The sequence below is a fragment of the Lepus europaeus genome, chromosome 22 (genome assembly GCF_033115175.1).
Source record: "Lepus europaeus isolate LE1 chromosome 22, mLepTim1.pri, whole genome shotgun sequence".
Taxonomy (NCBI): Eukaryota; Metazoa; Chordata; class Mammalia; order Lagomorpha; family Leporidae; genus Lepus; species Lepus europaeus.
In genome coordinates this window covers 33,816,590-33,844,047 of record NC_084848.1, presented here as the reverse complement: position 1 = coordinate 33,844,047, position 27,458 = coordinate 33,816,590, and the positions used below count along the sequence as shown (strand labels likewise).

The 27,458-nt window shown below is 49.8% G+C and overlaps 1 protein-coding gene and 1 long non-coding RNA gene across 2 annotated transcripts in view; both read left to right on the top strand.

Moving 5' to 3' along the window:
- Positions 1 to 436: 436 nt before the first annotated feature.
- Positions 437 to 13,413, top strand: LOC133751607 (uncharacterized). Its single transcript, XR_009864831.1, has 3 exons — positions 437 to 516; positions 8,727 to 8,760; positions 13,167 to 13,413. It is a non-coding gene; the product is annotated as an uncharacterized LOC133751607 (long non-coding RNA).
- Positions 13,414 to 16,717: 3,304 nt separating this feature from the next.
- ARG2 (arginase 2) overlaps positions 16,718 to 27,458 on the top strand; it is a 35,275-nt gene continuing 24,534 nt past the window's right edge. Inside the window, exons 1-2 of the mRNA XM_062181771.1 lie at positions 16,718 to 16,898; positions 17,544 to 17,616. Coding sequence (XP_062037755.1) covers positions 16,788 to 16,898; positions 17,544 to 17,616 — 184 coding nt within the window. The 5' untranslated portion in view covers positions 16,718 to 16,787. The remainder of the gene's footprint in view (positions 16,899 to 17,543; positions 17,617 to 27,458) is intronic.

The window sequence follows — 27,458 nt, the reverse complement described above, 5'->3', positions numbered from 1 at the left end:
GAAGCAACGGAAGGAAGACCTTTCTCTCTATCTCTCTGTCTTAACTCTGCCTGTCAAAAAAAAAAAAAAAAAAAAAACTGGATGAAACTCCTGGTTCCTGCCTTCAGCTTGGCCCAGCCTGTTGTGGCCATTTACAGACTGAACCAGCAGATGTAAGTTCAGTCTTTCTCATCTCACTCTCTCCCTCGCTCTTTCTATATCTTTCTGAATATTTTACTTATTTGAAAGGCAGAGTTAGAGGGGAAAGACAGGCACACACACACTCACTCTCTCACACACACAGAGAGAATATGTTTCATCTACTGATTCACTTCCCAAATGGATGCAACAGCCAGAGCTAGGTCAGACTGAATCCTGGAGCCAGGCACTCCAGCTGGGTCTCCCACGTGGATGCTAGGGGCCCAAGCAACTCAGACCATCTTCCACTCTTTTCCCAGGTGCATTAGCAGGAAGCTAGATCAAAAGTGGAGCAGCCAGGAGTCAGACTGGCGCTCACATGGGATGCTGGTGTTGCAGGTAGGTGGCTTAACTATGTTACAGTACTCGACCCATGAATTTGTTTTCTTGAGGCCTACTCGCCATTCAGTAAAATGCAGTCTGTATGTTACCTTTTTATCTTGTTAATAGTGTCTTTTGATGAAGAGGGGTTTTAATTTTAATGACTTACAAATTATCAATCTTTTATGGTTAGTGGTGTATTTTGTTAAAGAAATTGGGGCTGGCATTGTGGCATAGTGGGTAAAGCTGCCACCTACAACACTGACATCCCATGTGGGTGCTGGTTCGTACATTAGCTGCTCCACATCCGATTCATTAGCTCCCTGCTAATGGCCTAGGAAATGCAGTGGAAGATGGCCTGATTGGGCCCCTGCCACCCACATGGGAGACCTGGATGAAGCTCCTGGCTCCTGGCTTCAGCCTGACCTAGCAGTGGCCATTGGCAGCCATCGGGGAATGAACCAGCAAATGGAAGATCTCTCTCTCTCTCTCTCTCTCTCTCTTTCTCTTTCTCTCTATAATGCTTTCACATAAATAAATAAATCTTAAAAAAAAAAACCTTTGTCTGCCTTAGAAATTTTGCTTGCGTCAGGGTTGTGAAAATATCCTATTCCTTTTTTTTTTTTTCAGAAATTTTATTTTTTACCTTTCATATTTGAGTCTGTAATCTATTTTGAATTAATTTTTGCTTGTTAGGGTTTAGGACCTTTTTATTTCCCAGCAACATTTGATGATAAGACCACCCTTCCTCAATTACATTGCTGCAAATTTTGTAAATCAAATGACCATTAAGAGTGACTTCAAAAAATGCATGGAAACTGTACATTGTTTTGAAAAGTTCATGGAAAATATGCATTCCACTTTCCATTAACTTTTTGAAGTCCCCTATATTATGTATCAGTCTGTGTCCAGACCCTGTAGATGACCTGTTCTGTTTTGTCTTTCCTTCTGTTGTTAGCAACCTGTCTTAGTTACTGTCACTTTGGTAGCAGTCATATTTGTCCCTGGGCTGCAGGCTGGGCTGCCAGAAATGATGGTGCCCTGGTCTCTGTAGTCATCTGGAGAACTTAGGAAACCTGGAGAGGACCTGTACCTAAATTGGAGTGTGTTTGCAAGTGTGTGGCTGCATTGGCCCCATGTTAGAAGGATCCTAATGAAATTCCTAGGGGTTGTTATTCAGAATCCCCAAGGATAGAAATTTGTTTCCCCATGGGAGTGGGCCCTAAACCTCACTCAGTCACATTATAGGAGCCAGTTTAGCTGTGGAGTTTTCTGAGGAACTCAAGCTTCATAAAACATTCATGTTTAGGAAAAGAAAATAAAAATGATGTTTATTTTTTATAGTCACTAATAAATGTTGTACTTGGTGATGGTCAATCATATAACGTGTCAGCTTTTTGTTTTTGTTTTGCTGGTTTTGTTATTTATATTTCAAAAAATCTAAATCAATATTTTTAAGTTTGAAAAAATAATTTTTGAATTTTGAGGTGCTTTGCTCTCTCTCACAAGACCTGATTGTTCTCTGGAACTTTGGGGAGAGACGTGAGCCCTGGAATTGGAGTCTGCAGCTCTGGAGGTGAGGAAGGAGGTACATTCAATTTTTTTTTTTTTTTTTTTTTTTGACAGGCAGAGTGGACAGCGAGAGAGAGAGACAGAGAGAAAGGTCTTCCCTTGCCGTTGGTTCACCCTCCAATGGCCGCCGCGGTAGCGCGCTGCGGCCGGCGCACCGCGCTGTTCCGATGGCAGGAGCCAGGTGCTTATCCTGGTCTCCCCTGGGGTGCAGAGCCCAAACACCTGGGCCATCCTCCACTGCACTCCCTGGCCACAGCAGAGAGCTGGCCTGGAAGAGGGGCAACCGGGACAGGATCGGTGCCCCGACCGGGACTAGAACCCGGTGTGCCGGCGCCGCAAGGCGGAGGACTAGCCTATTGAGCCACGGCGCCGGCTTACATTCAATTTTTTTAAATAGAAGATTTATTTATTTGAAAGGCAGAGGAACACACTCACACACACACACAGAGATTTTCCATCTGCTGGTTCATTTCCCAAATGGTTGTAATGGCCAGGACAAAGCCAGGAGCCTGTAACTCCTTTTGGGTCTTCCATACGGGCGCCAGGGGCCCAAGCACTTGGGCCATTTTCTGCTACTTTCCCAGCCCCATTATAAGGGAGCTGGATTGGAAGTGAAGCAGCTGGGAACCAGCACTCATATGGGTGCCAGTGTCACAGGTGGCTGCTTAGCCTGCTGCACCAAAGTGCAGGCCCCTGATATGCGTCATTGTAGAAGGACAGCTCCGTGAAACACATGCTGAGGACGGGGCTGGACTTCAGCCGGGCGCTGTGGATGGGGCCAGTCTGGCCAGGGTTGGTGCATCAGAATACAGGATGGGGGTTAGTGGTGTTTGTAGTTGGGAACTTCCATTTCTGTGTGAGGGCAGAGTTAAAGAGAAGTATTTTGTTCCAAATTTAAATTCTGCCTGGTACTCTATCTGATGTAAACTGTCTGGTGAATTTGTTTGGACACTTAACCTAGAGTAAGACTTAGGTCTTTGCATTCTCTACAAGTTGATGTCGTGACTCTAATGCATTTTAGGAGCTTCTGGACATCAGATGATCAGGTATTGCAAAGTCTTTAAGAGGCCGGGAAGGAACAGATGAAGCTGTTGCAGTAGACCCTAAACTGGATAGGGAGGAGATATCCTCAAAGTTGATATGTTGTCTAACTAAGCTTGTTTCAGAAGACATAAGTTCTTGAGGTCAAACCCCTACCCTTCTTTTTTAAATGTACCATGTTAATAAAAGTTTTCATTTGGTTGGGAAAAAAAGAAATAAATACCCAAAGACCATATGTTTTTATGTTTAGCATCAAAGGAGGAGGCACAGCTGGGCAGAAATGTGATTGCACCAAAGCAGTACGATCTGATGGCGATATACTGAGGTGGAAACCCAGCAAGGCCTCTCCGTGTGGGAGTCCCTTCCTGTTTGTATGGAACAGAACATTGGTCACATAAAGTCTTCTATGGAGAAGTTTTATGGCTTGCTTTGGTGAAGAAGAGACTAGTTTCTGTGACTCACTTTCAAGAAGAAGAATTCCGGTTTCTTTTTTATTTATTTATTTAACAGGTAGAGTTATAGACAGTGAGAGAGACAAAGGTCTTCCTTTTTGCCGTTGGTTCACTCCCCAAGTGGCTGCTATGGCCGGTGCTGCATTGATCCAAAGCCAGGAGCCAGGTGCTTCTCCTGGTCTCCCATGCGGGTGCAGGGCCCAAGCACCTGGGCCATCCTCCACTGCCTTCCCGGGCCACAGCAGAGAGCTGGACTGGATGAGGAGCAGCCAGGACTAGAACCCCGCATTCATAAGGGATACTGGTGCCGCAGGCAGAGGATTAACCAAGTGAGCCACGGCGCCAGCCCCAGAATTCCGGTTTCTATAACTCCCTACAGGGAGTTGTACTTGTCAGCTTCTCATTACTATAATGAAATTCCTGAGACAAGCCATTTTTTAAATTTATTATTATTATCATTATTTTTGACAGGCAGAGTGGATAGTGAGAGAGAGAGAGACAGAGAGAAAGGTCTTCCTTTTTTGCCGTTGGTTCACCCTCCAATGGCCGCTGCGGCCGGCGCGTTGTGCTGATCCTAAGGCAGGAGCCAGGTGCTTCTCCTGGTCTCCCATGCGGGTGCAGGGCCCAAGCACTTGGGCCATCCTCCACTGCCTTCCTGGGCCACAGCAGAGAGCTGGCCTGGAAGAGGGGCAACCGGGATAGAATCTGGCGCCCCGACCGGGACTAAAACCCGGTGTGTGTGCCGGCGCCGCAAGGCGGAGGATTAGCCTGTTAAACCACAGCGCCGGCCCAAACAAGCCATTTATGAAGATAAGAGGTTTACTTAGCTCACAGTTTTTGAGGTTCAAGGTCATGGCACCTGCATCAACTCAGCTATGGTGAGGGCCCCATGGCAATGGCAGTAACACATGATGGTTGCAGCCAGGAATCATTTAAAGTAAGGAAGAGTAATGAGGAGAAAAAGAAACTAAACATGAAAGGAAAAATAGAAATTTAAAGAAACAAATACTGGCACATTAAAAGATAAGTTTATTTTGGTGCAAACAAAATTTTGAAATCCATGCATACAAGGGGTCTTTAAAATTTATAAAATGCAAGACCAGCATTGTGGCGTAACAGGTAGAACTGCCGCCTGCAGTGCTGGCATCCCAAATGGGAGCCAGTTGGAGACCCGGCTGCTCTACTCCTGATCCAGCTCTCTGCGATGGCCTGTGAAAGCAGTGGAGGATGGCCCAAGTGCATGGACCCCTGCTTGGGAGACCCAGAAGAAGCTCCTGGCTCCTGGCTTCAGATTGGCTCAGCTCTGGCCATTGTGGCCATTTGGGGAGTGAACCAGCGATGGAAGACCTATCTCTCACTCTCTCTCTCTCTGTCTCTCTGTCTCTCTCTCTGTGTCTCTAGTTCTCTGAAACTCTGCCTTTCAAATAAATAAATAAATAAATAAATAAAATCTAAAAAAAATTTATAAAGTGCATATTATGGAAAAAGTTATGCATAGGTTTCAAAGTTTTGCCCCAAAATAAAATTTATTTATTCATTCATGCATTCATTCTTGCTTGAGATCTTTATTCACTGCTTCACTCTCCAAATCCCCACAACAGGGCTGAGCCAAGCCAAGGTCAGGAGCCTGGAACCCACTCGGGTGATGGGTGGGGACCCAGTAGTCAAGCCATCACCTGCTGCCCCCAGGATGCTGAGTCAGAACTGGAACAAAGATGTGAACCGAGGCACGCCAATATGGTGTCCCGTGCAGCCTCCTAACTGCTGCACCACAGTGCTGGCCCCAAACTTAGTGTTCTTTTTCTTTTTTTTTTTTTTTTAAAGATTTATTTGAAAGTCAGAGTTAGAGAGAGAGAGAGAGAGGAGAGAGGCCTTCCATCCACTGGTTCACTCCCCAGTTGGCTGCAACGGCCAGAGCTGCACCGATCCCAAGCCAGGAGCCAAGAACTTCCTCTGTGTCTCCCACGTGGGTGCAGGGGCCCAAAGACTTGGGCCATCTTCTACTGCTTTCCTAGGCCATAGCAGAGAGCTGGATTGGAAGTGGAACAGCCAGGACTCAAACCAGTGGCCATATGGGATGCCAGCACTGCAGGGGTGGCTTTATCCATTATGCCACAGCACCAGCCCCAGGATATATATTTTATAACATCCCAGGTACTAATCCCATTCATGAGGCTCTACCCCCATTATCTAATCACCTCCCTAAAGGCCCCACCTGCTGACAGCATCGCTTTGGCAATTAGGATTTCAACAAATGAATTCAGGCCATAGCCCTTACCTTAACTGTCTCCTGGTGTTAATTCTTCCCAGCTCCAGTATCAAAGAGCAAGAAAGAAGGGAAGTTTTACTAAGTGCCCAATGTGGTTTCAGACTAATTGTTCTTCTGGCTGTGTGTAAAAAATTCACAATCTGGGACTGATGTTGTGGTACAGTGAGTAGAGCTGCTCCTGCAACACTGGCATCCCGTATGAGTAGTGGTTCGAATCCTGGCTGCTCCACATCCAATCCAGCTCCTGCTGCCTGGCAGGCAGTGGAGGATGGCCCATATGCTTGGGCCCCTGACAACCATGTGGGAGACCCAGATGGAGTTCCTGGCTCCTGGCTTCAGCCTTGCCCGGCCATATGAGGAGTGAACCAGTGAATGGAAGATTCTCTCTCTCTAACTCTGCTTTTCAAATAAATGCAACAAATCATTAAAAAAAGAAGTCGCCCTCTGAAGTTCACGCTCTTTGGTGTTGCCTCGGTGAGCTGGTGGCTTCCTACCTCCCTGACTCCCCCTGTACCCGCCTTTGCTCTGCGTGTTTGGGCTGCACTGGTATTCTCATTCTGCCTTGGATCCACAAATGCACTTCCACCCTAGGGCTTGTGATTGGCAGTGTTCCCTTGGTCTGGATGTCTCTTCTCCCAGATGAGCTGGCTCCTCATCCTTCAGGCCTCTGACTCCATTGTCATTTTGGAGAGGTTTTTTTTTTTTTTTTTTTTTTTTTTTGACAGGCAGAGTGGACAGTGAGAGAGAGAAAGGTCTTCCTTTGCCATTGGTTCACCCTCCAATGGCCGCCGGAGCTGCCGCGCTGCAGCCGACGCACCGCGCTGATCCGAAGCTAGGAGCCAGGTGCTTCTCCTGGTCTCCCATGCAGGTGCAGGGCCCAAGCACTTAGGCCATCCTCCACTGCACTCCCAGGCCACAGCAGAGAGCTGGACTGGAAGAGGGGCAACTGGGACGGAATCCGGTGCCCCGACTGGGACTAGAACCCGGTGTGCCCGCACTGCAAGGTGGAGGATTAGCCTATTGAGCCACGGCGCCGGCCAAGAGAGGCCTTTCTTAGCATCCCATTGAAAATAGCATCTCCTCCCCCATTGCTCGGCTTTGTTTTCTCCATTGCATTTACTATGGGCTGAAATTATTCATCTGCCTGACTGTCTTACCCACTAGAATGTAAGCCCTGTGAGTGATGAAGTATTACCTGCCTTTGTTCCTATCCACAGAACATATAGAACAATTCACACTCTAGGTGCTTGGCAAATACTGGCAATGAGTGAATGAATGAATACTACTTTTTTTTAAAGATTTATTTGAAAGGCAGAGTTAGAGAGAGAGAGAAACACACACACACACACAGAGAGAGAGAGAGAGAGAGAGAGAGAGAAAGAGAGAGAATGTTTCTATCTGCTTGTTCACTCCCCAAATGGCAGCAACGGCCAGAACTGAACCAGACCAAAGCCAGGAGCCAGGAGCTTCATTCAGGTCTCCCATGTGAATGCAAGGGCCCAAGTGCCTGGGCCATCTTCTGCTGCTTTCCCAGGTGCAATAGCAGGGAACTGGATCTCAAGTGGAACAGCCAGGAATCAAACCAGCACCTATATGGGACGCCAGCGCTGCAGGCGGTGGCTTACTTGCTACACCACAGCACTGGCACCATGAATATGTTTTTAAAATGAAAGAGAGGTTTTCAACTTTAGATCTAAAGTTGGGATTGATATCAGAGCCATAGAACAAAGACCGTGAGTCTTCTAAGACTGGAAGCCTTGTGTAGTATTGACCGAGTTCCTGCTATGTTCCATGCACTGTCCTTGGGACTTGGTGAAGTGGAGCTCAGAAAGAGTCATGGTCCCTGCCCTTGGAATTTTGCTCTTTAGACTTTTCTGGGTTCCTTTGAATTAGCAGTAAACAATGATGTACTGCTGATGTCTGTTCTTAGCACTTTGCAATTTTCAGGAATTTTGCCAGCTTTCATTAAAAATCAGATTATAGGGGCTGGTGCTGTGGCACAGTAGGTTAATCCTCCGCCGGCATCACCTGTGTGCAAGGATTCTAGTCCTGGTTGCCCCTCTTCTGATCTAACTCTCTGCTATGATGGCCTGGGAAGGCAGTAGAAGATGGCCCAAGTTCTTGGGCCCCTGCACCCATGTGGGAGACCCAGGAGAAGCTCCTGGCTCCTGGCTTTGGATTAGCTCATCTCCAGTCGTTGTGGCCATTTGGGGAGTGAACCAGTGGATGGAAGACCTCTCTCTCTGTCTCCCCCTCTCACTGTCTGTCACTCTACCTCTCAAACAAATAAATTAATTTTAAAAAATCTTTTAAAAATCAAATTATATAACCTTAAACTAAATTATATTAAAAACAAAGATAGTACACTCAAAGCTTAGCACTGCCTAAATATTTTACTGTGCCTACTATTATGTATGCCCTTGGGGCTCTCTATGGTGACTGGATCTGTACAGTGAAAGTATTCCATGATGAGCACCTCTCCCCAGCTTCACGTTCAACCTCCTCGTGATGGGAACTGGAGTCAGCCCTGGGGGTGGATTTACATAGAAAAACTCTACATGGAGATTTTACCCACTCTCATTCCTTCGCAGCCTCCCTACCACCATTCCCAGCAACATATCAAGGGATGAGGAAGGGGGAGGTGTTGCCAGCCTCAGAGGATTGGAACCCAGGCACTCCAATATGGGATACAGGTGTCCCAAAGCAGCGTGTTATCTGCTGCACCAAAGTCCCACCCCTAATTTGAATTTTAAAGAATACTACTGTGGGGACTCTGTACCTGAAACTCAAGAGCATAGCACCTTGGTGGGCTGAGTAATTTGAACTGAAGGACTTTGTGAGGGCCTTTGAAGCGAACTTTCTGACCATCTTCTGCCTTTCATTCTCCCCTGAAGCAAATCATGGAAACCGGAATTCCTGTTCCTCAAGGTGAGTCATAAAAACTAGAAATCCGGGGCCGGTGCTGTGGTGCAGAGGGCTAACGCCCTGGCCTGAAGTGCCGGCATCCCATATGGGCGCCAGTTCAAGACCCGGCTGCTCCACTTCTGATCCAACTCTCTGCTATGGCCTGGGAAAGCAGTAGAAGATGGTCCAAGTCCTGGGGCCCCTGCACCCATGTGGGAGACCCAGAAGAAGCTCCTGGCTCCTGGTTTCAGATTGGCACAGCTCTGGCCATTGCGGCCAACTGGGGAGTGAACCATTGGATGGAAGACCTTTCTCTCTCTCTCTCTCTCTCTCTCTCTCTCCTCTCTCCTCTCTCCTCTCTCCTCTCCCCTCTCTCCTCTCTCTGTGTAACTCTGACTTTCAAATAAAAAATAAAGAAAACAAAAAACTAGAACTCCATCTTGAAGCAAGCCGTACAACCCAGAAACCAAAGCAACCACTCCTGTTAGGAAATTCAACAAATATATGAAAAAATACTCAATATCATCATGGAATTCAATTCCCATCAGGGAAATGCAAGTCAAAACCACAATGAGATGTCACCTGACCCTTGTCAGAATGGCTGTTACGCAAAAGACAGCTACAACTGCTGATGATGTAGAGAAAGGATAACTCTTATGCACTGTTGCTGGGAATGTAAGTTAGTGCAGCCACTGTGGAAAACAGTATAGGGGGCCAGCACTGTGGCATAGTGAGTCAAGTGGCCACCTGCAGTGCCGGCATCCCACATGGGCACCGGGTCAAGTCCCGGCTGCTCCACTTCTGATCCTCTCTGCTATGGCCTAAGAAAGCAGTGGAAGATGGCCCAAGTCCTCAGGCCCGTGCACCTGTATGGGAGACCCGGAAGGAGCTCCTGGCTCCTGGCTTGGGATTGACTTAGTGCTGGCCATTGCGGCCATCTGGAGAGTGAACCAGCGGATGGAAGACTTTCTCTCTCTGCCTCTGCCTCTTTGTAATTCTGCCTTTCATATAAATAACTAAATCCTAAAAAAGAAAGAAATAGGCCGGCGCCGTGGCTTAACAGGCTAATCCTCCGCCTTGCGGTGCCGGCACACCAGGTTCTAATCCCGGTTGGGGCGCCGGATTCTATCCCGGTTGCCCCTCTTCCAGGCCAGCTCTCTGCTATGGCCCGGGAAGACAGTGGAGGATGGCCCAAGTGCTTGGGTCCTGCACCCCATGGAGACCAGGAGAAGCACCTGGCTCCTGGCTTCGGATCAGCGTGGTGCGCTGGTTGCAGCGCGCCGGCCACGGCGGCCATTGGAGGGTGAGCCAATGGCACAAGGAAGACCTTTCTCTCTGTCTCTCTCTCTCTCTCTCTCTTTCACTGTCCACTCTGCCTGTCAAAAAACAAAAAACAAAAAAACCAACTTGACAGTAGGGACTCCATTCTGGAGAACCTGAGACTCCATTCTGGGAAGGTACCCCCACCACCACCACCGTGAGACTCTGGTCTGAAACTATGATCTAAAACAGTCGAACAATAGCAGTGTACTACACCACACTTGGCAGAGCATAGAAACCCCCTAGCATGATCGCTCAAGCTTGGAAGTGGATAGGCTACACCTGGGTTAATGATAAAAATGTACTTTGTCTATGCTCTACATATGATTAAAACCAGTACCTGGATTAATGTCAACATTATAATTGAAATTGTTAAGATTGTAACTGGTATTGTCAAGATTATAATTGATACTAGTTTCGCATAGGTTTTAGGTCAGCTTGACCCCGGTAACCATGTATTCCCCCCTGATCCTAGCAACCATGAATTCCCCTCCCAATTTGGTGGTTTTTGCCTTTATAAACCCTGTTACTTTGGGCTTCAGGGTCGAGAGTTCTTGAGGGCATGAGCCCACTCTCCACTGCCAGCAATAAAGGACCATCAGATTTTATCAGTGTGTGGTGCTCCTTTGTTTACACCTGCTCAGCTACAACAAATCCAGCTCTCTGCTATGGCCTGGGAAAGCAGTGGCAGATGGCCCAAGTCCATGCCACAGCACCAGCCCCTGCTGAATATATTTTCATTTGGCTATTATTTGTAGCCTGCACTTATTTTCCTGATCAGTGACTATAGTCTTTTTATTTGTTGAACTCTATTTATTTAGTTGAGCCATTAAACCTTTAACTATAATGTAAATTAAAAATAGACTATAATGTAAATGAAAATATGTTATTTCAAAAAATAAATAAAATGCCATAAAAAAAACAAACCAGAAATCTCACTCTCTCCCTTCTCCCATGAAGACCCTCTGCTCTGCCCCTATGCAGAGAAGTTGAGAAGAATCTGGACAGGCCTCGCTGAGCTCCCCCTCCATCTGTGCCATAGGGCATACCCTTTTGTGCAGGCACGGTCTACACAGCTGTCCATTCTTCATTGAGTCTAAGCAGAAAAACAGGTGGTTTTCCTTGTGCCTTTTTTTTGGTGGTGGGTGAGGGGATGTCTCCATTTCTGCATTTCTGAAGGCTCTCATGTCATATAGAACTTTGATTAAATAAATTTGCTATGATTTTTTCTCTTTTAAAAAATATTTATTTATTTGTGAGGCAGAGTCACAGTGAGAGGCAGAGACAGAGAGAAGTCTTCCAACCACTGGTTCACTCCCCAAATGGACACACTGGCCAGAGCTGGGCTGATCCAAAGCCAGGAGCCAGGAGCTTTTTCCTCATCTTCTATGTGGGTGCAGGAGCCCAAGTACTTGGGCCATCTTTTGCTGCTTTCCCAGGTGCATTAACAGGGAGCTGGATTGAAGGTAAAGCAGCCAGGACTCGAACCGGCACCCATATTGAATGCTGGCACTGTAGGCAGAGGCTGAACCCACTGCACCAGAGCGCTGACCCCGATTTTATTTTATTAACCTGTATTTTGCTTTAGGAATGTCAGCTATGACCCTTCACTGTTCTTGCAGTAGTAACAATGCAATCTGCTGTTCACGGCTCCTGGGCACAGTATATGGAACTAGCTGCTTTCCACTAACTAAACCACACATTGTGGAGACCACGGGAAGTGATATGCATGATTAATATAGTGTTTTTGAAAGGCCGGTGTGGGGACCCATAGTAGGTACTCAAAAAGCAAGAAGGAGGTGGGCGTTTGGCCTAGCGGTTAAGACACACCTCCTCTATCAAAGTACCTGTGTTCAATACCTGGCTCTGGTCCCTTACTCCAACTTCCTGCTGATACAGACTGTGGGAGGCAGTGGCCATGGCTCAAATAACTGGGTCCCTGCCACCCACATGGGAGATGGACTTCCTGGCTCCTGGTTTTGCCCTGGCCCAGCCCAGGTCACTGCAGGCATTAGGGGAATGAACCAGCAGATAGGAGCACCCATGCATTTCTCTCTCTCTCTCTCTGCTGAATGAATGAATAGAAAAGAATTTTTGCAGTAAGTGAGGAGGGCCTGAGACAATCAGTATCAGTTTTAGAAAAAACACAGTACATATAGTAAAAGGGAAAAAAATCGGAAAACAAGAATGAGAAAAGTCCCAAGATAACTCTAGTGTACTGAACAAGTGTGGCTGTATCAGTGACTGAGTCTTGGACCACACGCTCACCCATCCTGCTCTGGTACCAATTCAGCATATTTGGGGGTGGGATACGAGAATTTGGATTTCCTTTTCTTTTCTTTTTTTTTTTTTTTAAGATTTTATTTATTTGAGAGGTAGAGTCACAGACAGTGAGAGGGAGAGACAGAGAGAAAGGTCTTCCTTCCATTGGTTCACTCCCCAAATGGCCACAACGGCCGGAGCTGTGCTAATCCAAAGCCAGGAGCCAGGTGCTTCTTCCTGGTCTCCCACATGGGTACAGGGGCCCAAGCACCTGGGCCATTTTCTACTGCAGTCCCAGCAGATAGCCGGCTTGGAAGAGGAGCATCCAGGACTCGAACTAGTGCCCATATGGGATGCCAGCGCCGCAGGCAGAGGATTAACCTACTGCGCCATGGCGCCAGCCCCAGATAATTTATATTTCTAACAAGTATCCAGGTAATGTTGCTGCTGCTGGTCAGGGAGCCCAGCTGCCTCACAGCAGTGCTATGCTTATTTTGTTAAAGCCACAAAGACATCTTTGTTAAAGCAGCAGGAGGAGAGAAGTATACAACACGCTCACTAAAAATAAACTGCCTTAGAATACCAGTGCTCCTTGGAGATACGGTATTGCCATGGAGACGTCTGAGCTATGTTGGAGAGCAGCCTGAAAACTGGCATCAGGTGAATTCAATCTCAGTTGTTTAAATGCAAATTTCTTTTGGTAGGAATAGCATCTCCATGCCTGCCTACCTTCGTGTCACGGTCAGGAAACTGGAACAGGAAGTCAGACAGCCCTGCCACTCACAAGCTATGTGACTGTGGGAAGGTTGCTCATCTTCTCTGGTCTTGTTGTCTCCCACTTTAAACAGGTGGCCCTGCCTCACCAACTGTCTGCTATTCCCGCCAGGAACTGTGGTACCCGAGCAAGTGCAAACAAAGGAGCACCATACATTGATAAAATCTGATGGTCCTTTATTGCCAGCAGTGGAGAGTGGGCTCATGCCCTCAAGAACTCTCGACCCTGAAGCCCAAAGTAACAGGGTTTATAAAGGCAAAAACCACCAAATTGGGAGGGGAATTCATGGTTACCGGGGTCAAGCTGACCTAAAACCTATGCGAAACTAGTATCAATTATAATCTTGACAATACCAGTTACAATCTTAACAATTTCAATTATAATGTTGACATTAATCCAGGTACTGGTTTTAATCATATGTAGAGCATAGACAAAGTACATTTTTATCATTAACCCAGGTGTAGCCTATCCACTTCCAAGCTTGAGCGATCATGCTAGGGGGTTTCTATGCTCTGCCAAGTGTGGTGTAGTACACTGCTATTGTTCGACTGTTTTAGATCATAGTTTCAGACCAGAGTCTCATGGTGGTGGTGGTGGGGGTACCTTCCCAGAATGGAGTCTCAGGTTCTCCAGAATGGAGTCCCTACTGTCAAGGTGCTACTTCAGAACAAGTAGATCAGGAAGCTGGGCCACGGCCATGGCTTTTTTTTTTTTTTTTTTTTTTTTTTTGGACAGGCAGAGTGGACAGTGAGAGAGAGAGACAGAGAGAAAGGTCTTCCTTTTGCCGTTGGTTCACCCTCCAATGGCCGCCGCGGTAGGCGCGCTGCGGCCGGCGCACCGCGCTGATCCGATGGCAGGAGCCAGGTGTTTATCCTGGTCTCCCATGGGGTGCAGGGCCCAAGCACTTGGGCCATCCTCCACTGCACTCCCAGGCCACAGCAGAGAGCTGGCCTGGAAGAGGGGCAACCGGGACAGGATCGGTGCCCCGACCGGGACTTGAACCCGGTGTGCCAGCGCCGCAAGGTGGAGGATTAGCCTACTGAGCCGCGGCGCTGGCCCATGGCTTTTCTTTTTCTTTTTTTTTTTTTTTAAATTTTTTGACAGGCAGAGTGGACAGTGAGAGAGAGAGAGAGAGACAGAGAGAAAGGTCTTCCTTTTGCCGTTGGTTCACCCTCCAATGGCAACCACGGCCGGCGCACTGCACTGATGCGAATCCAGGAGCCAGGTGCTTCTCCTGGTCTCCCATGCGGGTGCACTTTTGGCCATCCTCCACTGCACTCCCTGGGCCACAGCAGAGAGCTGGCCTGGAAGAGGGGAACAACCGGGACAGAATCCGGACCCCAACCGAGACTAGAACCCGGTGTGCTGGTGCAGCAGGTGGAGGATTAGCCTTGTGAGCCGTGGCGCAGGCCATGGCCATGGCTTTTCAACATATCAGAAAGATGCCTGTAGACCCAGGTTCACCCAATTAGCACCACCCTGAGCAGCCACAATGTCATATCCCTGAAGGTGTGTGCTAGCTCCATCAGAGGAAAGGAAAAGAATCTCAGCGTGAAAGGAGCAGTTCAGATGTCTCCTGAGACCGTGAAAATCACCGAAGAAAAGAACGCTGTGGTGAAGGCTCTCAGACGGGGGATGGGTTCCAGGTGAGACTGATAAGCAGATTACTTCCAGAAGTCCAGGTTGCAGACGCCTAAGCCAACTACTTAAATATTTTATAAGCCAACTATTTTTCTTTTTTTTGACAGGCAGAGTGGACAATGAGAGAGAGAGACAGAGAGAAAGGTCTTCCTTTACCATTGGTTCACCCTCCAATGGCCGCTGCGGCCTGCAGATCGCGCCGATCCGAAGCCAGGAGCCAGGTGCTTCTCCTGGTCTCCCATGCGGGTGCAGGGCCCAAGAACCAGGGCCATCCTCCACTGCACTCCCGGGCCATAGCAGAGAGCTGGCCTGGAAGAGGAGCAACTGGGTCAGAATCCGGTGCCCCGACCAGGACTAGAACCTGGTGTGCCGGCGCCGCAGGTGGAGGATTAGCCTAGTGAGCCGCGGTGCTGGCCAAGCCAACTATTTTAATACACTATCTATTGTTAAATAACAGATGGTGTGGGGAAATTAGGCACAGGAGGCAATTCAAAGATGGCACCTGTGGGGAAATTAGGCACACGAAGCAATTCAAAGATGGCGCCCAAAGGAAGTAAGGTGGGCGGTACCCAAAGGTCATTTACCACCAAAGCTGATTGGCTGAGCAGCATCAGGGGAGGTGACAACAACTGATGACGAGTGTACAGGCATATGGCTGGTCCTGTAAGAAGTAGCCCAGTAAAATGACCTTTTAAGTAATTGTTGGTCTTGGCCGGCGCAATGGCTGGAGCTGAGTCGATCCGAAGCCAGGAGCCAGGAGTTTCCTCCAGGTCTCCCACAAGGGTGCAGGGGCCCAAGGACTTGGGCCTTCTACTGCTTTCCTAGGCCATAGCAGAGAGCTGGATTGGAAGAGGAGTAGCTGGGACTCGAATGGGCGCCCATATGGGATGCCAGCATCACAGGTAGCAGCTTTACGCAATAAGCCGCAGCGCAGTCCCCCATCAAATTTTTTTTAAAAAGAATTTTAAGATATAAACATTATTATTAAAACCCTAATTAGTGGGGCCTGCATTGTGGCACAGCGGGTAAAGCCGCTGCCTGCGATGCCCGACATCCCATATGGGCGCCAATTCTAGTCCTGGCTGCCCCACTGCCAATCCAGCTCCCTGCTAATGCACCTGGGAAAGCTGCAGAGGATGGCCCAAGTGCTTGGGTCCCTGCACCTGCGTGGGAAACCAGGTGGAAGCTCCTGGCTCCTGGCTTCGGGCTGGCCCAGCCGTGTCTGTTGTGGCCGTTTGGGGAGTGAATCAGAAGATGGAAGATTTCTCTCTTGTCTCTTCCTCTGTGCAACTCTGACTTTCAAATAAATACATATTTTTAAAAAAACCTAACTAGTTACTTAGTATATTTAGCCCTGGAGCCTCCCTAAAATTTTGAAATAGCCCCAGTGTCACTGTATTTGGTTTTTAGTGGCCAATACTCCGTTTTCCAGGTACATAGTTGAAAACATCTGGTCTCCCCGGCCAGCAAACCCAAGGCGGGTGGATCTTTATTAACTTGCCAGTGCAGAGGGTTCTGATCTGCATCTGACCTCCCAGATGTCCACGCCCAAAGTGAAGGCCACAGTGTTTTCCGGACTTTGAGCTTTGAGATGGAACGGAGCAGATAGATGGTCCCGGCCTTGTCTGCACCTGGGGGCTGGCCCGCCCAGCAGCCCGGCGGTGCAGTTAGCACCTCCAGGGGCGCACGATCGGGAAGACTGACGGCTCTCGCCGACTCGGTGCGGCGTGGAGACACACCTGTCCGCCACGGCGCTCCCATTGGCCAGACCGCGTCCCCCCCCCCCCCCCCCCCCCCGGCCTCAGCCAGCTGCAGCGGCAGCACCGAGCGCCCAGAGCAGACGGGGACGCCGGCGGGGCGTGTCCCGGGCCCGCGGAAGGTGTGCCGGGGGCCGGCTGGGGGCGCGGGGGGCGGGGCCTGGCGGTGACGTCACGGGGCGGGGCGGCCGCGCGCGCCTGTAGGTGAGCGCCGCGGCGGGGGTCCGCGCTCGCACTCCAGGCTGCGAGCCGCACGGAGCTGGTCGCGCCTCGGCGTCCCCGCGCGCTGCTAGACCATGTCCTACGGGAGCTGCGTCTCGCGTCTGCTGCGGACACGGGTGCAGTCGGTCCTGAAGAAATCCGTCCACTCTGTGGCAGTGATCGGAGCCCCGTTCTCGCAGGGACAGGTGAGAGGCACCCCCAGCCCAGCCCCGGCGCTGGAGAAAAGGGCGGTGGGGTGCGGGGCACCGGGGCCGGGGGAAGAGGATGGCGAGAAGCGGCGCGGGGAGGGAGCCGGTCGGCTCCACGACTGGGCGCCGGGGAGCGGGTGGGGTTCCCGGGGTGGAAGACGGGCAGGGAGAGCGCGGGGCGCGGGGCGCGGGGCGGTGCGGGCGGGAGCGGCCCCGGGAGGACCGTGCGTGATGGAGCCGAGGAGGAGGAGGAGGCCGAGCCGGCCGCAGTGCTCGGAGCGGAAACCCGCGGGCTGCGGGAGCGGCCGTTTTGTTCTCTCCTTAAGGAGAGGACCCGCGGCGGCGCAGGAGGCGCTCGCCGGCCCCACGCGGGGCCTCTGCGCGCTCTTCTCACAAAGAGGGGTCCTGAAGCTGGAGTCCCCGGCACGCAGGCTTTGTTCCCTCTCGTCTCCCGCAGTGGTTAGCTGGAGCGGCCGGGCCTCCGCGGGGAGGGAACGCGAGCGCTGATGCTGCCGCACGTTTGCACCGGCTGCGAGCTGAGCGCCGCCGATTGCTTGGGGGGGGGGGGGGGCGGGGCGGGGCTGAACTCCCCGGGCCCCCCGTCGTCGTCCCTCGCCCCTGACTGTGTCATTTGTGTGGCAGAAACGGAAAGGAGTGGAATGTGGTCCAGCTGCCATTCGAGACGCCGGCTTGGTGAAAAGGCTGTCGGATTTGGGTAAGTGGTCGCGGTGCAGGGCCGGGGGTCGGGAACAGGCTGCCACGTCTCCCCTTCTCCTCTGGGTTCCAGCTGCAGCCTCAGACCCCCGGAGGCTTCGGGGAAGTCTTGCCGTGGAGAGTGGCAGGCGGGGCGGTGGGACGCGGCGTGCGCGCCCCGGCTCGGGCTGGGTGCAACCCCCACCCCCCAGTCTTGCTTTCCTGGCTCACCCTGAGGTGCTTGTGACTCATCAGTCTGGGTGGTTTCCGCTCGTGACAGCGTTCATTTCCCCGACAGGGTGACAGCTTGATCTCATCTCGCTGTAAGCAGGGCTTCCATCGGTGGCTTTCAAAGCTGCGGATCATGACAGTCCCCTGTGTTGCTTGTTAAAAATACAGGATTCCTGGGCTCCTTCATTGGGTCTGAGATAGGACCCAGGAACGTGTGTTTTTACAGGCATCCCAGGTTAGCCAGAATCAAAGTTGCGTTCTTGTAATTAGGATCCTACACTAAGTTTTCAGAACTAGAAGTAGATAAATGCCATTTCTAAAATAACAGAGGGGGCTGGCGCCATGGCGCAGTAGGTTAATCCTCCGTCTGTGGCACCGGCATCCCATAAGGGCGCCGGTTCTAGTCCCGGCTGCTCCTCCTCCAATCAAGCTCTCTGCTATGGCCTGGGAAAGCAGTGGAAGATGGCCTAGGCTCCTGGGCCCCTGCACCCACGTGGGAGACCTGGAAGAATCAACGCAGCTGAATCGGATCAAGGCAGCTCCAGCCATTGTGGCCACTTACTAGTGAAGGGAGGACCTCGCTCTGTCTCTCCCTCTCTGTCTGTGACTCTGCCTCTCAAATAAAATATTTTTTTAAAGTAACATTGAGAACCCTTTTAATTACTTGAGAGTGCCGCCATGCTGGTTTACTTCCCCAAAGCCTGCCGTGGCTGGCTGGGCAGAGAGACTCGATCCAGGCCGCTCACGGAGGTGGCAGGAATCCAGTTACTGGAGCCTTCACCACTGCCTTCCAGGGACTGCAATAGCAGCCGGCTGGAGTCGGGGCTGGAGCGGGGCCTTACACCCAGGCACTCCCGTGGGGGATGCAGGTCTTAACCGTGGGCTTCCGACCCCAGGGAACCCTTAGTAACAAGGCACCACTTCTCAATATGTTGATAGGAGGAAGGCTCTGCCTTATATCGAACCCACATGTTTCTGGCTGCAGGTCAACGCTGTTTCCTCCACTCGTCCATGTATTTTTTTTTGGCACTGTAAGTACAGCGCCTGTGGAGGCAGAGAACGGATACAGGATCAAGGTCTATGGCAGCTCCCTTCCTACTGGCTCTGAAATCTACTCCATCCTAACAATCTCCTTCCAAAAACCACAGGAATAAGGAAGTCATTGGAATCACCTTGAGTTGAGGCTTTTTGTGTTTTAAGGCTTATTTAATTGAAAGGCAGAGTTAGAGCGCGGGCCTCGGAGTGCTTCCATCTGCTGGTACACTCCCCGTGCAATCTGGCATGACCCCTTAAAATCTATACAAACATGTGGCCCTCTAAAGTTCCCCAGAAGCACCATCTGGGTGCCACATGTACTGTTAGGAAACTGGTGCAGTTTTATCTATGGCGCGATCTACACCCTGATTTACATCCTAGGCCCCGGTTCCCGCGGCCATTGCTGAAAGCCAGGTAGCCACATGGCTCAGCCACCAGTGCCAAGCTCCACCCCCAACCTAATGGGATTGGCTATTCCTGCTTCCTTGCCCGCCCTCCGGCAAAGTTTTAAAAGGGCCTGTTCCTGAACACGTGGCTCTCTTGGCTCCTCTCCTCTGTCTCTTACTCTCCTTCTCTCCCTTTTTCCGTTTTCGCTCCTTCCCTCCAGTCTGCTGGATTTTCCCCAATAAACCCTTCCCCTTACTCCAGTGTTTGTGACAGCATAACACTACCGGAATTTGGGGTGCCATACGACTTCACCATATGCTTATTAATAAATCCCCAATATTAATAAGCCCAAGAGGGTTCTTGCCTAATATTTAGAGAAGAATTCTAAATACCAGCACAGATAAATGAGGAAGCATGGTACATTTTAAGCTTTTATTTAGTGCGAAGAGTACCTAGGAAAGTGAGGGCTTTAGTTCAGGTTGGAGAGAGGGGAAAGTCTGGAAACTATGGTAGTGTCCATACCAAGTGCCTTGAGCTGCTATCCACCGGCAGCCAAGCAGAGGCAGAGAGCCTTTTGCAACACTCCTTGCCTTTTTATATATTTTCTACAGGGGCGGGGCTTGTGGGCAGGTGGGCGATCAGGTATGGTCAGGTAGATGTCACATGGGGGCGTGGTGAAGGTATCAGGTAGGGCGTGAAGTCACACAGGGGCGTGGTGAAGGTGTGGTCTCCCAGCTCACACACCTAATCAATTTTAACCTATATGCCTGCCTACCTCACCCACATGGCTGCAACAGCCAGGGCTGGGCCAGGTGGAGCCAAGAGCTTCATCTGGGTCTCCCACGTGGGTGGCAGAGGCCCCAGCACTTGGGCCATCTTCCTCTGCTTTCCCAGTGGGAGTGCATGAGCAGGGAGCTGGATCCCAAGTGGAGCAGCCAGGAGTCCAAATGGCACTCCCATGAGATGCTGCTGTCTCGCGTGGCAGCCCAACCCAGCTTGCAACACTGGCCCCAGCCAGAGGTGTAGTTCATGTTTGTCCGCTTACACGTGGGTACGGTGACTTGGATTAAATACTCAAACCTCTTGTCTCTGGTAAATTAACTCCTTCAATAGGGCGTTTCTCAGTCATTTTAGTGCCCCTTCAAATTCGCCAGCAGAGATCAAAGATGAATGCTAGGATTCCGTCATCTGTGAGTGTGTCACAAGTTACCTAATGGAGGTTTTGTTCGTGCTTAGTAAAGAAGATAGGACTATGGTCCCTTAAAATAGCTTGTACGTGAAAGAATCATTTGACACTGAAGACAACAATCTCTGTAATCACTATTTTTAAATACTGGACGAACGTCTGTGGCCCACTGATGAGCTGGGCCAGGCACTGCTCAGGTTGTCTCTGGCTTCTGCCTGAAGCAGCTTCAGGCTTTTACAGAGGGGACTTTCACGCCATGCAGCTGAGGCCGAGGAATGTGGGGGTGGGGGAGGGGGAGGGCTTGTTCCCAACAGCTTCTCTTACTCGTGCTCTCCTGTCACAGCTCTTGGTAATTTTCCACTCTAACCTGGGGTAGCCACGCTCCCTTACAAACTATCCGTCTTCCTCTTTAAACCCCCAGCCTAGCGTGACGGTGGAGCTTCAGCTTATCCCATTGTCCCTTTTTTTTTTTTTCCCAAATATTTCTAGTTGTGCATTTATATCCTCATCCTGTAGCTGATTGGTCGCCCAGTGTCCACAGCTGTTTGAAATAGAATCTCATTGCATATTAATAAGATCAGCCCATGTCTAGCGTGAGGTTTTGGCCAAATCTCCTGGAATATGCTGGAGAAAGGTACCAAGAGAAGTTTCCATCGCTCTCTTCCCAAACAGTACCAAAATAAGTCCTTCGAGCACTTTCAAGTAAGTAGCATGGGTCGGATTTCAAGGGAGAGAAAGCCCGCAGGAAGGGCGCTCTCTCTTGCAAATCTTTGCCTTTATTCTGTGCGTTGCAACAGAGGCTGAGGTGTTGCCATGGCATCGGTTAAGCTTCCTGTTCTCCTGCATGAATGTTTTTAATTTGTGCCTGGGCTTGTTTTTTTCCATCTCCCTGTCCTTGGTGAGGACATTCCGTGCGTGGTTCTCTCAGGTAACTGTTTGTTTTCGTTATGTAAAGAGGGCCTAGGAGAGATGAAGAGGCATTGCTCCAGCGAGGCTCAGGAGCAGTCCATCTGCTGTGTGGTCAGCCCTGACAGCCACGGCCACTGGCCCTCTTTCCCCTTGAGAAGCAGAACATGTGCTCTTTGGGTGACGGTCAGCCCTTACCTGAGATCAGCACCTTGAGGTCTCGATCTTTGACTGCGGTCACTTGATTCAGCCGTGGTACTGAGGAAGCCCCAGTTACTGGGACCAGGCCAGGGCTGTGGGGTCCAGGAAGCCATTGGGAGCTGCTCTAGTTCCTCTCAACTACACTGAGCACATGGATTCTTCCATGTGGTGCTCTGTCGGATAGCACAGGAATCCCCTTGGTTGAGATCCAAGAATCTGCTTGACTTCCCCAAGGACTGCTGATGGAGGGCCTGAGCAAGTTGTTTAAACTTGGGATCTTCGGTGAATAGATCGGCGCGTGAATTTAGGGACCTGTATTGGCTTTGGTGGCTAGGAGTCGCCAGTCTAGTTGGATGGACAGTGATGTTTTAGCCTGGCTTCCGTCCCATCATCCCACTGACATTACCTTGAACGGGTTCACGGATTCGCAGCCTTCGGCTGGCTGGTCTTCATCACACAGCTATGTTCCTGAAACCTGCTCCTCGGTGAGCCAAGGCTCTGCTCTTTCTTGGGCCTCCTTCCTGGTGCCTTTGTGGGATCCTTCTCTTCCTGACCCTCAAATGTTAACGTCTCCAGTGTCCCATCACTGGCATCTTCTCACAGATGCCCTAGGTGGTGGAGCTCATCCACTCTCCATGTGTACAGCTTTGCTCTGACCTTCAATTAGGATGCCAGGCGAGTTCCTCCACCTTTGCCCTAAGTAGCCTGATCTCATTCTCCCACTTCAAACTTATGCACAAAACAAAGATCATTTTAGCTTCTCTGATCTTCCTCCTGCTCTCTCCCATATTGCTAACACTGGTGCCCATGATCTGGTTACTCTTAGCTGAATTCAGACCCTCAGCCTCTTCCCTTTCGTCCCTTACATCTGTTGCCTGTGAAGGCTTGTTGGTTTTACCTCCTAAATGATTCGAGTTTTTTCGATAATGGTACTGCTCTAGTTTTGTTCCTCTTCTCACATCCAGTGATAACTTTCAAATGATATCCTTTCCCTTAATTCACTTTTTTACTTTTATTTTATTTTTGACAGGCAGAGTGGACAGTGAGAGAGAGAGACAGAGAGAAAGGTCTTCCTTTTGCCGTTGGTTCACCCTCCAATGGCCGCTGCGGCCGGCGCACCACGCCGATCCGATGGCAGGAGCCAGGTGCTTCTCCTGGTCTCCCATGGGGTGCAGGGCCCAAGCACTTGGGCCATCCTCCACTGCACTCCCGGGCCACAGCAGAGAGCTGGCCTGGAAGAGGGGCAACCGGGACAGAATCCGGAGCCCCGACTGGGACTAGAACAGAACTCGGTGTGCCGGCGCCACAAGGCGGAGGATTAGCCTGTTGAGCCACAGCGCCGGCCTTAATTCACTTTTTTAAAAAAGATTTTATTTGAAAGGCAGAGTTAGAGAGGCAGAGAGAGAGAGAGAGAGAGAGAGGTCTTCCATCCACTGGTTCACTCCCCAAATAGCCGTAACTGCCGGAGCTGGGCCGATCTGAAGCTAGGAGCCAAGAGCTTCTTCCGGGTCTCCCATGTGGGTGCAGGGGCCCAAGCACTTGGACCATCCTTTACTACTTTCCCGGGCCATAGCAGAGAGCTAGATTGGAAGTGGAGCAGCTGGGACTGCTATGCCACAGCACCTGCTCCTAATTCACTTCCATTGCCACCACAGTGATCTTTCTAAAATGTTAATATGTCTGTATTTTTCTATTACTTAAAATCTTTTCAAAATTTTGTTTTGAAAGATTTATTTGAAAAGCAGAATGACAAGGGGGTGAGGGGGAGAGACAGAAAGAGAAATATCTTTATTTACTGGTCTACTTCCCAAATAGCCACAGCAGCCACATCTGGGTTAGGCTGAAGCCATGAAGTCCATCCAGGTCTCCCATGTGGGTGTCAGGGGCCAAATCCCTTGGGATACCTTTGCTGCCTTCCCAGGCACATTAGCAGGGAGCTGGATTGGAAGCGGAGCAGCTGGGAGTCAAAACCGACATTCTGATATGGGAGACTAGTGTGGTGAGCGGTGGCCTAACCCACTGTGCCACAACCTTGGCCCCCATTTTCATGAACTTTTTTTTTAAAAAGATTTATTTTATTTATTTGAGAGACAGTTACAGAGAGAAGTAGAGACAGAGACAGAGGGAGAGAGAGGTCTTCCATCTGCTGGTTCACTCCCCAGATGGCTGCAACGGCCGGCCGGAGCTGAGCCTATCCAAAGTCAGGAGCCAGGAGCTTCTTCCAGGTCTCCCGTGTGGGTGCAGGGGCCCTAGGACTTGGGGCCTTCTGCTTTCCCAGGCCATAGCAGAGAGCTGGATCAGAAGAGGAGCAGCCAGGACTAGAACCGGCGCCCATATGGGATGCCAGTATTTCAGGCCAGGGCTTTAACCCACTGCGCCACAGTGCTGGCCATCATGAACTTTTGAAGTTCTTGTGTTTGAACACTATTAAGTTCTTGGAGAACAAAGCACATTCCTGTTGTCGTAGAACTCCGATTCTAAGGAGACAGAAGTGAAACATACAAGCACGTCAGATGGTAACGAAGAGGGAAAGCCAGGGGTGGGCGGTGACAGGTGTTGGACAGTGCCAGCATTGCAGATGTAGGCAGGAGTCCTGGTGACGAGCTGCTTTGTGGGCGGAGCTTGAGGAGGGGAAAGAAAGGCATTTCAAACACAGGGAACGGTACATGCAAGGGCCGTGAGGCAGAAATGGGCCTGGATTGGGACTAAAAACCAGTCCTGGGCTTTAGTCAGTCGCTGCCCTCTGGGAACGGGTGAGCCTTCTCATCTCTGCTGTTTCAAGGAAAACCAGAAACCCGCATGTTGTTCGTGGGAACTCCGAGTTACTTTAAATTAAATAGCAATGTCTGTGAAAGTGATGGAGTAAGATTGCCTAAATTCTCTTTCCTAAAAGGAATGAGAGATAGACTCAGCTTTTTCAGAACTCTGGAAAACAATGAGAGGTTTGCAGCGATCTGGGGAGCGTTTATCAAAGAGGAACAGCTGAGTCTAGAGAGAACAGCATGCTTTGTGGCACCTGCACTTGCTCTCCCTGTACGTGCCCTGCCCAGCTTGGCTGCAGCCTAGAAAGCCCAACAGCCGGTAGCCACAGGGCAAACCAGGAGGGGGGGGGTGTGTGTCTTCGAAGAGGAAGACGATCCCCAGGGAATGTCACTTGGCTGGTGTGGCGCTCCTCTAGCAGGCCCCACTTGCAAGGCTGTCTTTATTTGGCCAATTCAAGTCAACAGGAAAAGAATACTCTCAAGGGAATGGTTCTGGGCCGATTGGAGATCCACTTAGAACACCTGAATGGGATACTTGCCTTGTACCATATATAAAAATTAATTTAAAATGGATCAAAGTCCTAAATATGATGCTAATAACCATAAAACTGTTTTTAAAAAGTAGGAATGAATCTTTGGGACCTTGGGTTATGCAGCAGTTTCTTAGATAACCCACCAAAATCACAAGTGACCAAAGAAAAATTGTACTTTGTCAAAATTTCAAACTTCTGAATTTTTTTTTTTTTTTTTGACAGGCAGAGTGGACAGTGAGAGAGAGACAGACAGAAAGGTCTTCCTTTGCCGTTGGTTCACCCTCCAATGGCCGCCGTGGCCGGTGCACTGCGGCCGGCGCACCATGCTGATCCGAAGGCAGGAGCCAGGTGCTTCTCCTGGTCTCCCATGGGGTGCAGGGCCCAAGCACTTGGGCCATCCTCCACTGCACTCCCGGGCCACAGCAGAGAGCTGGCCTGGAAGAGGGGCAACCGGGACAGAATCCGGTGCCCCAACCGGGACTAGAACCCGGTTTGCCGGCACCGCAAGGCGGAGGATTAGCCTAGTGAGCCACGGCGCGCCGGCCGCAAACTTCTGAATTTCAAAGGACACTATCAAGAAAATGGATAGCCCATAGAGTGCAGAAAATATTTGCAAATCATATCTGATAAGGTTCCGGTGTCTTGAATACTTAAGTAATTATAATAATCTGAATTTAAAAATCGGCAGTAGATTTTAATAGACATTTCTCTAAAATTATACAGGTGACTGGTAAGCAATCATTAGAGAACCGCAGATAAAAAGCACAGTGGGATACTTCACAGTCAGCAGGAGGCTGTGAGGTACACAATGCCGTGTGCTGGTGAGAATATAGAGGCTGGCACCCTTGGGCACTGCTGGTGGCAATGGAAAACTGTGGCCATCTTGGGAAACGGTCTGGCAGGGCCCAAAATACGGTTACCACGTGATCCAGCAATTCCACGCCTATGTTTATACTTAACAGAAAACATGAAGGAACTCCACAAAGTTCATGCAAATAGAATTAAAAGGGAAGCCTATTTTGGTACAAAAAGTTTTGAAGTCTACGCAGTTTTTTTTTTTAATGGTATTCATCTTCCATGAACTTTCTAAAGTCTCTTATGCCTGAATTTCAAAACTTTTATACCAAAAGTAAACTTTCCTTAAAAAAAAATCATTTGAAAGAGTAGCACAGAGGAGAGAGAAAGCACGACCTTCCATCTGCTGGTTTACTTCCCAGATGACTGCCATATTCTTAATTGCACAAGGGATCGTACTGTGAGGGTGAGAGGAGACAGGTTATTCTGTTAGGAGAGCCTTCATAAAAGGTTTAATGCTGTTAACACTGTGGAGTTGGGGATTAAGTTTCCAACAAGTGCCCTTTGAGGGGACATATTCAAATTATAGCAGGGATTCAAAGAATGACCAAGCACTCCACTGCTTTGGGCCTTGTCTGTGCTACACTCTCCTTGGGGGATGGGCACCTGTTGGGGAGGAATAGGAGCTGAGGCCTGAGCTGAGAAGTGGCATCTTTTTTTTCTTTTTAAGATTTATTTGAAAGTCAGAGTTTGAGAAGGAGAGGCAGAGAGCGTAGAAGTCTTCCATCACTGGTTCACTCCCCAAATGGCTACAACGGCTGGAGCTGTGCCGATCTGAAGCCAGAAGCTTCTTCCAGGTCTCCCACGTGGCTGCAGGGGCTCAGGGACTTGTGCCATTTCTACTGCTTTCCCAGGCCATAGCAGAGAGCTGGATGCGAAGTAGAGCAGCTGGGACTGGATCTGCCACCCATTTGAGATGCTGGCACTGCAGGCAGCAGTGTTACCCACTATAAGTGGTGTGTCTTTAGGCCTCCATCCTCAGTCTCACCAGGAAGGTCAGTAACAGTGACCAGTGCATTGGATTTGGCTTTGTGTTCCTGGCCTCCTTTATATTGCAGATTCTTTTTAGAAGATTGTTCAGTAATCTCCCAGTGCCGTAGAAAAAGCTTCCATCGCTGATGATGCCCCTGGAACCATGCTGGGTCCATAGCAGGCTCTGTTGGGATTTGGCAAATTTCAGTGTCTTTGTTTATAAAGGCAGCAAAGCAGTTACCTTACCCTCTTAAAAGTTACTTCGTATCTGACATTCAGCATGTTCTAGATGCTGTGCTAGACACTGGCCATTATCCCATTGTATAATTTGCAAAAAGCCAATTATGCCTACCTCACACGCATTAGGATGGCTACCTTCAGAACAAAACAAAAGTCATTGTTGAAGTGTTGGTGAGGATGTGGAGAAACTGTAGTAGGAACATAAAATGGGGCAGCTGCTACAGACCACAGTATGGTGTTTCCCGAAACATTAAATACAGAATCACCACACGGCGATCCCACTTCTGGGTCTCTACTCCAAGGAGCTGAATGCAGAGCCTTAGAGACTTGTACACCCAGGTTCAAAGCAGCACGACTCACAGCAGCCAAAAGGTGGAAGCAACCCAGTGTCCACTGAGGCGTGAATGTGTACACACACTGTGGCACGTTCAAGGGAGTATTACCCAGTGTTAGAAAGACAGGAAATTCTAACATGTGCTCAATAAGGGTGAACCTTGGACATTGTGCTGAGTGGAATATAAATAAAATATAAATATATTATGTATAAATAGTCTCA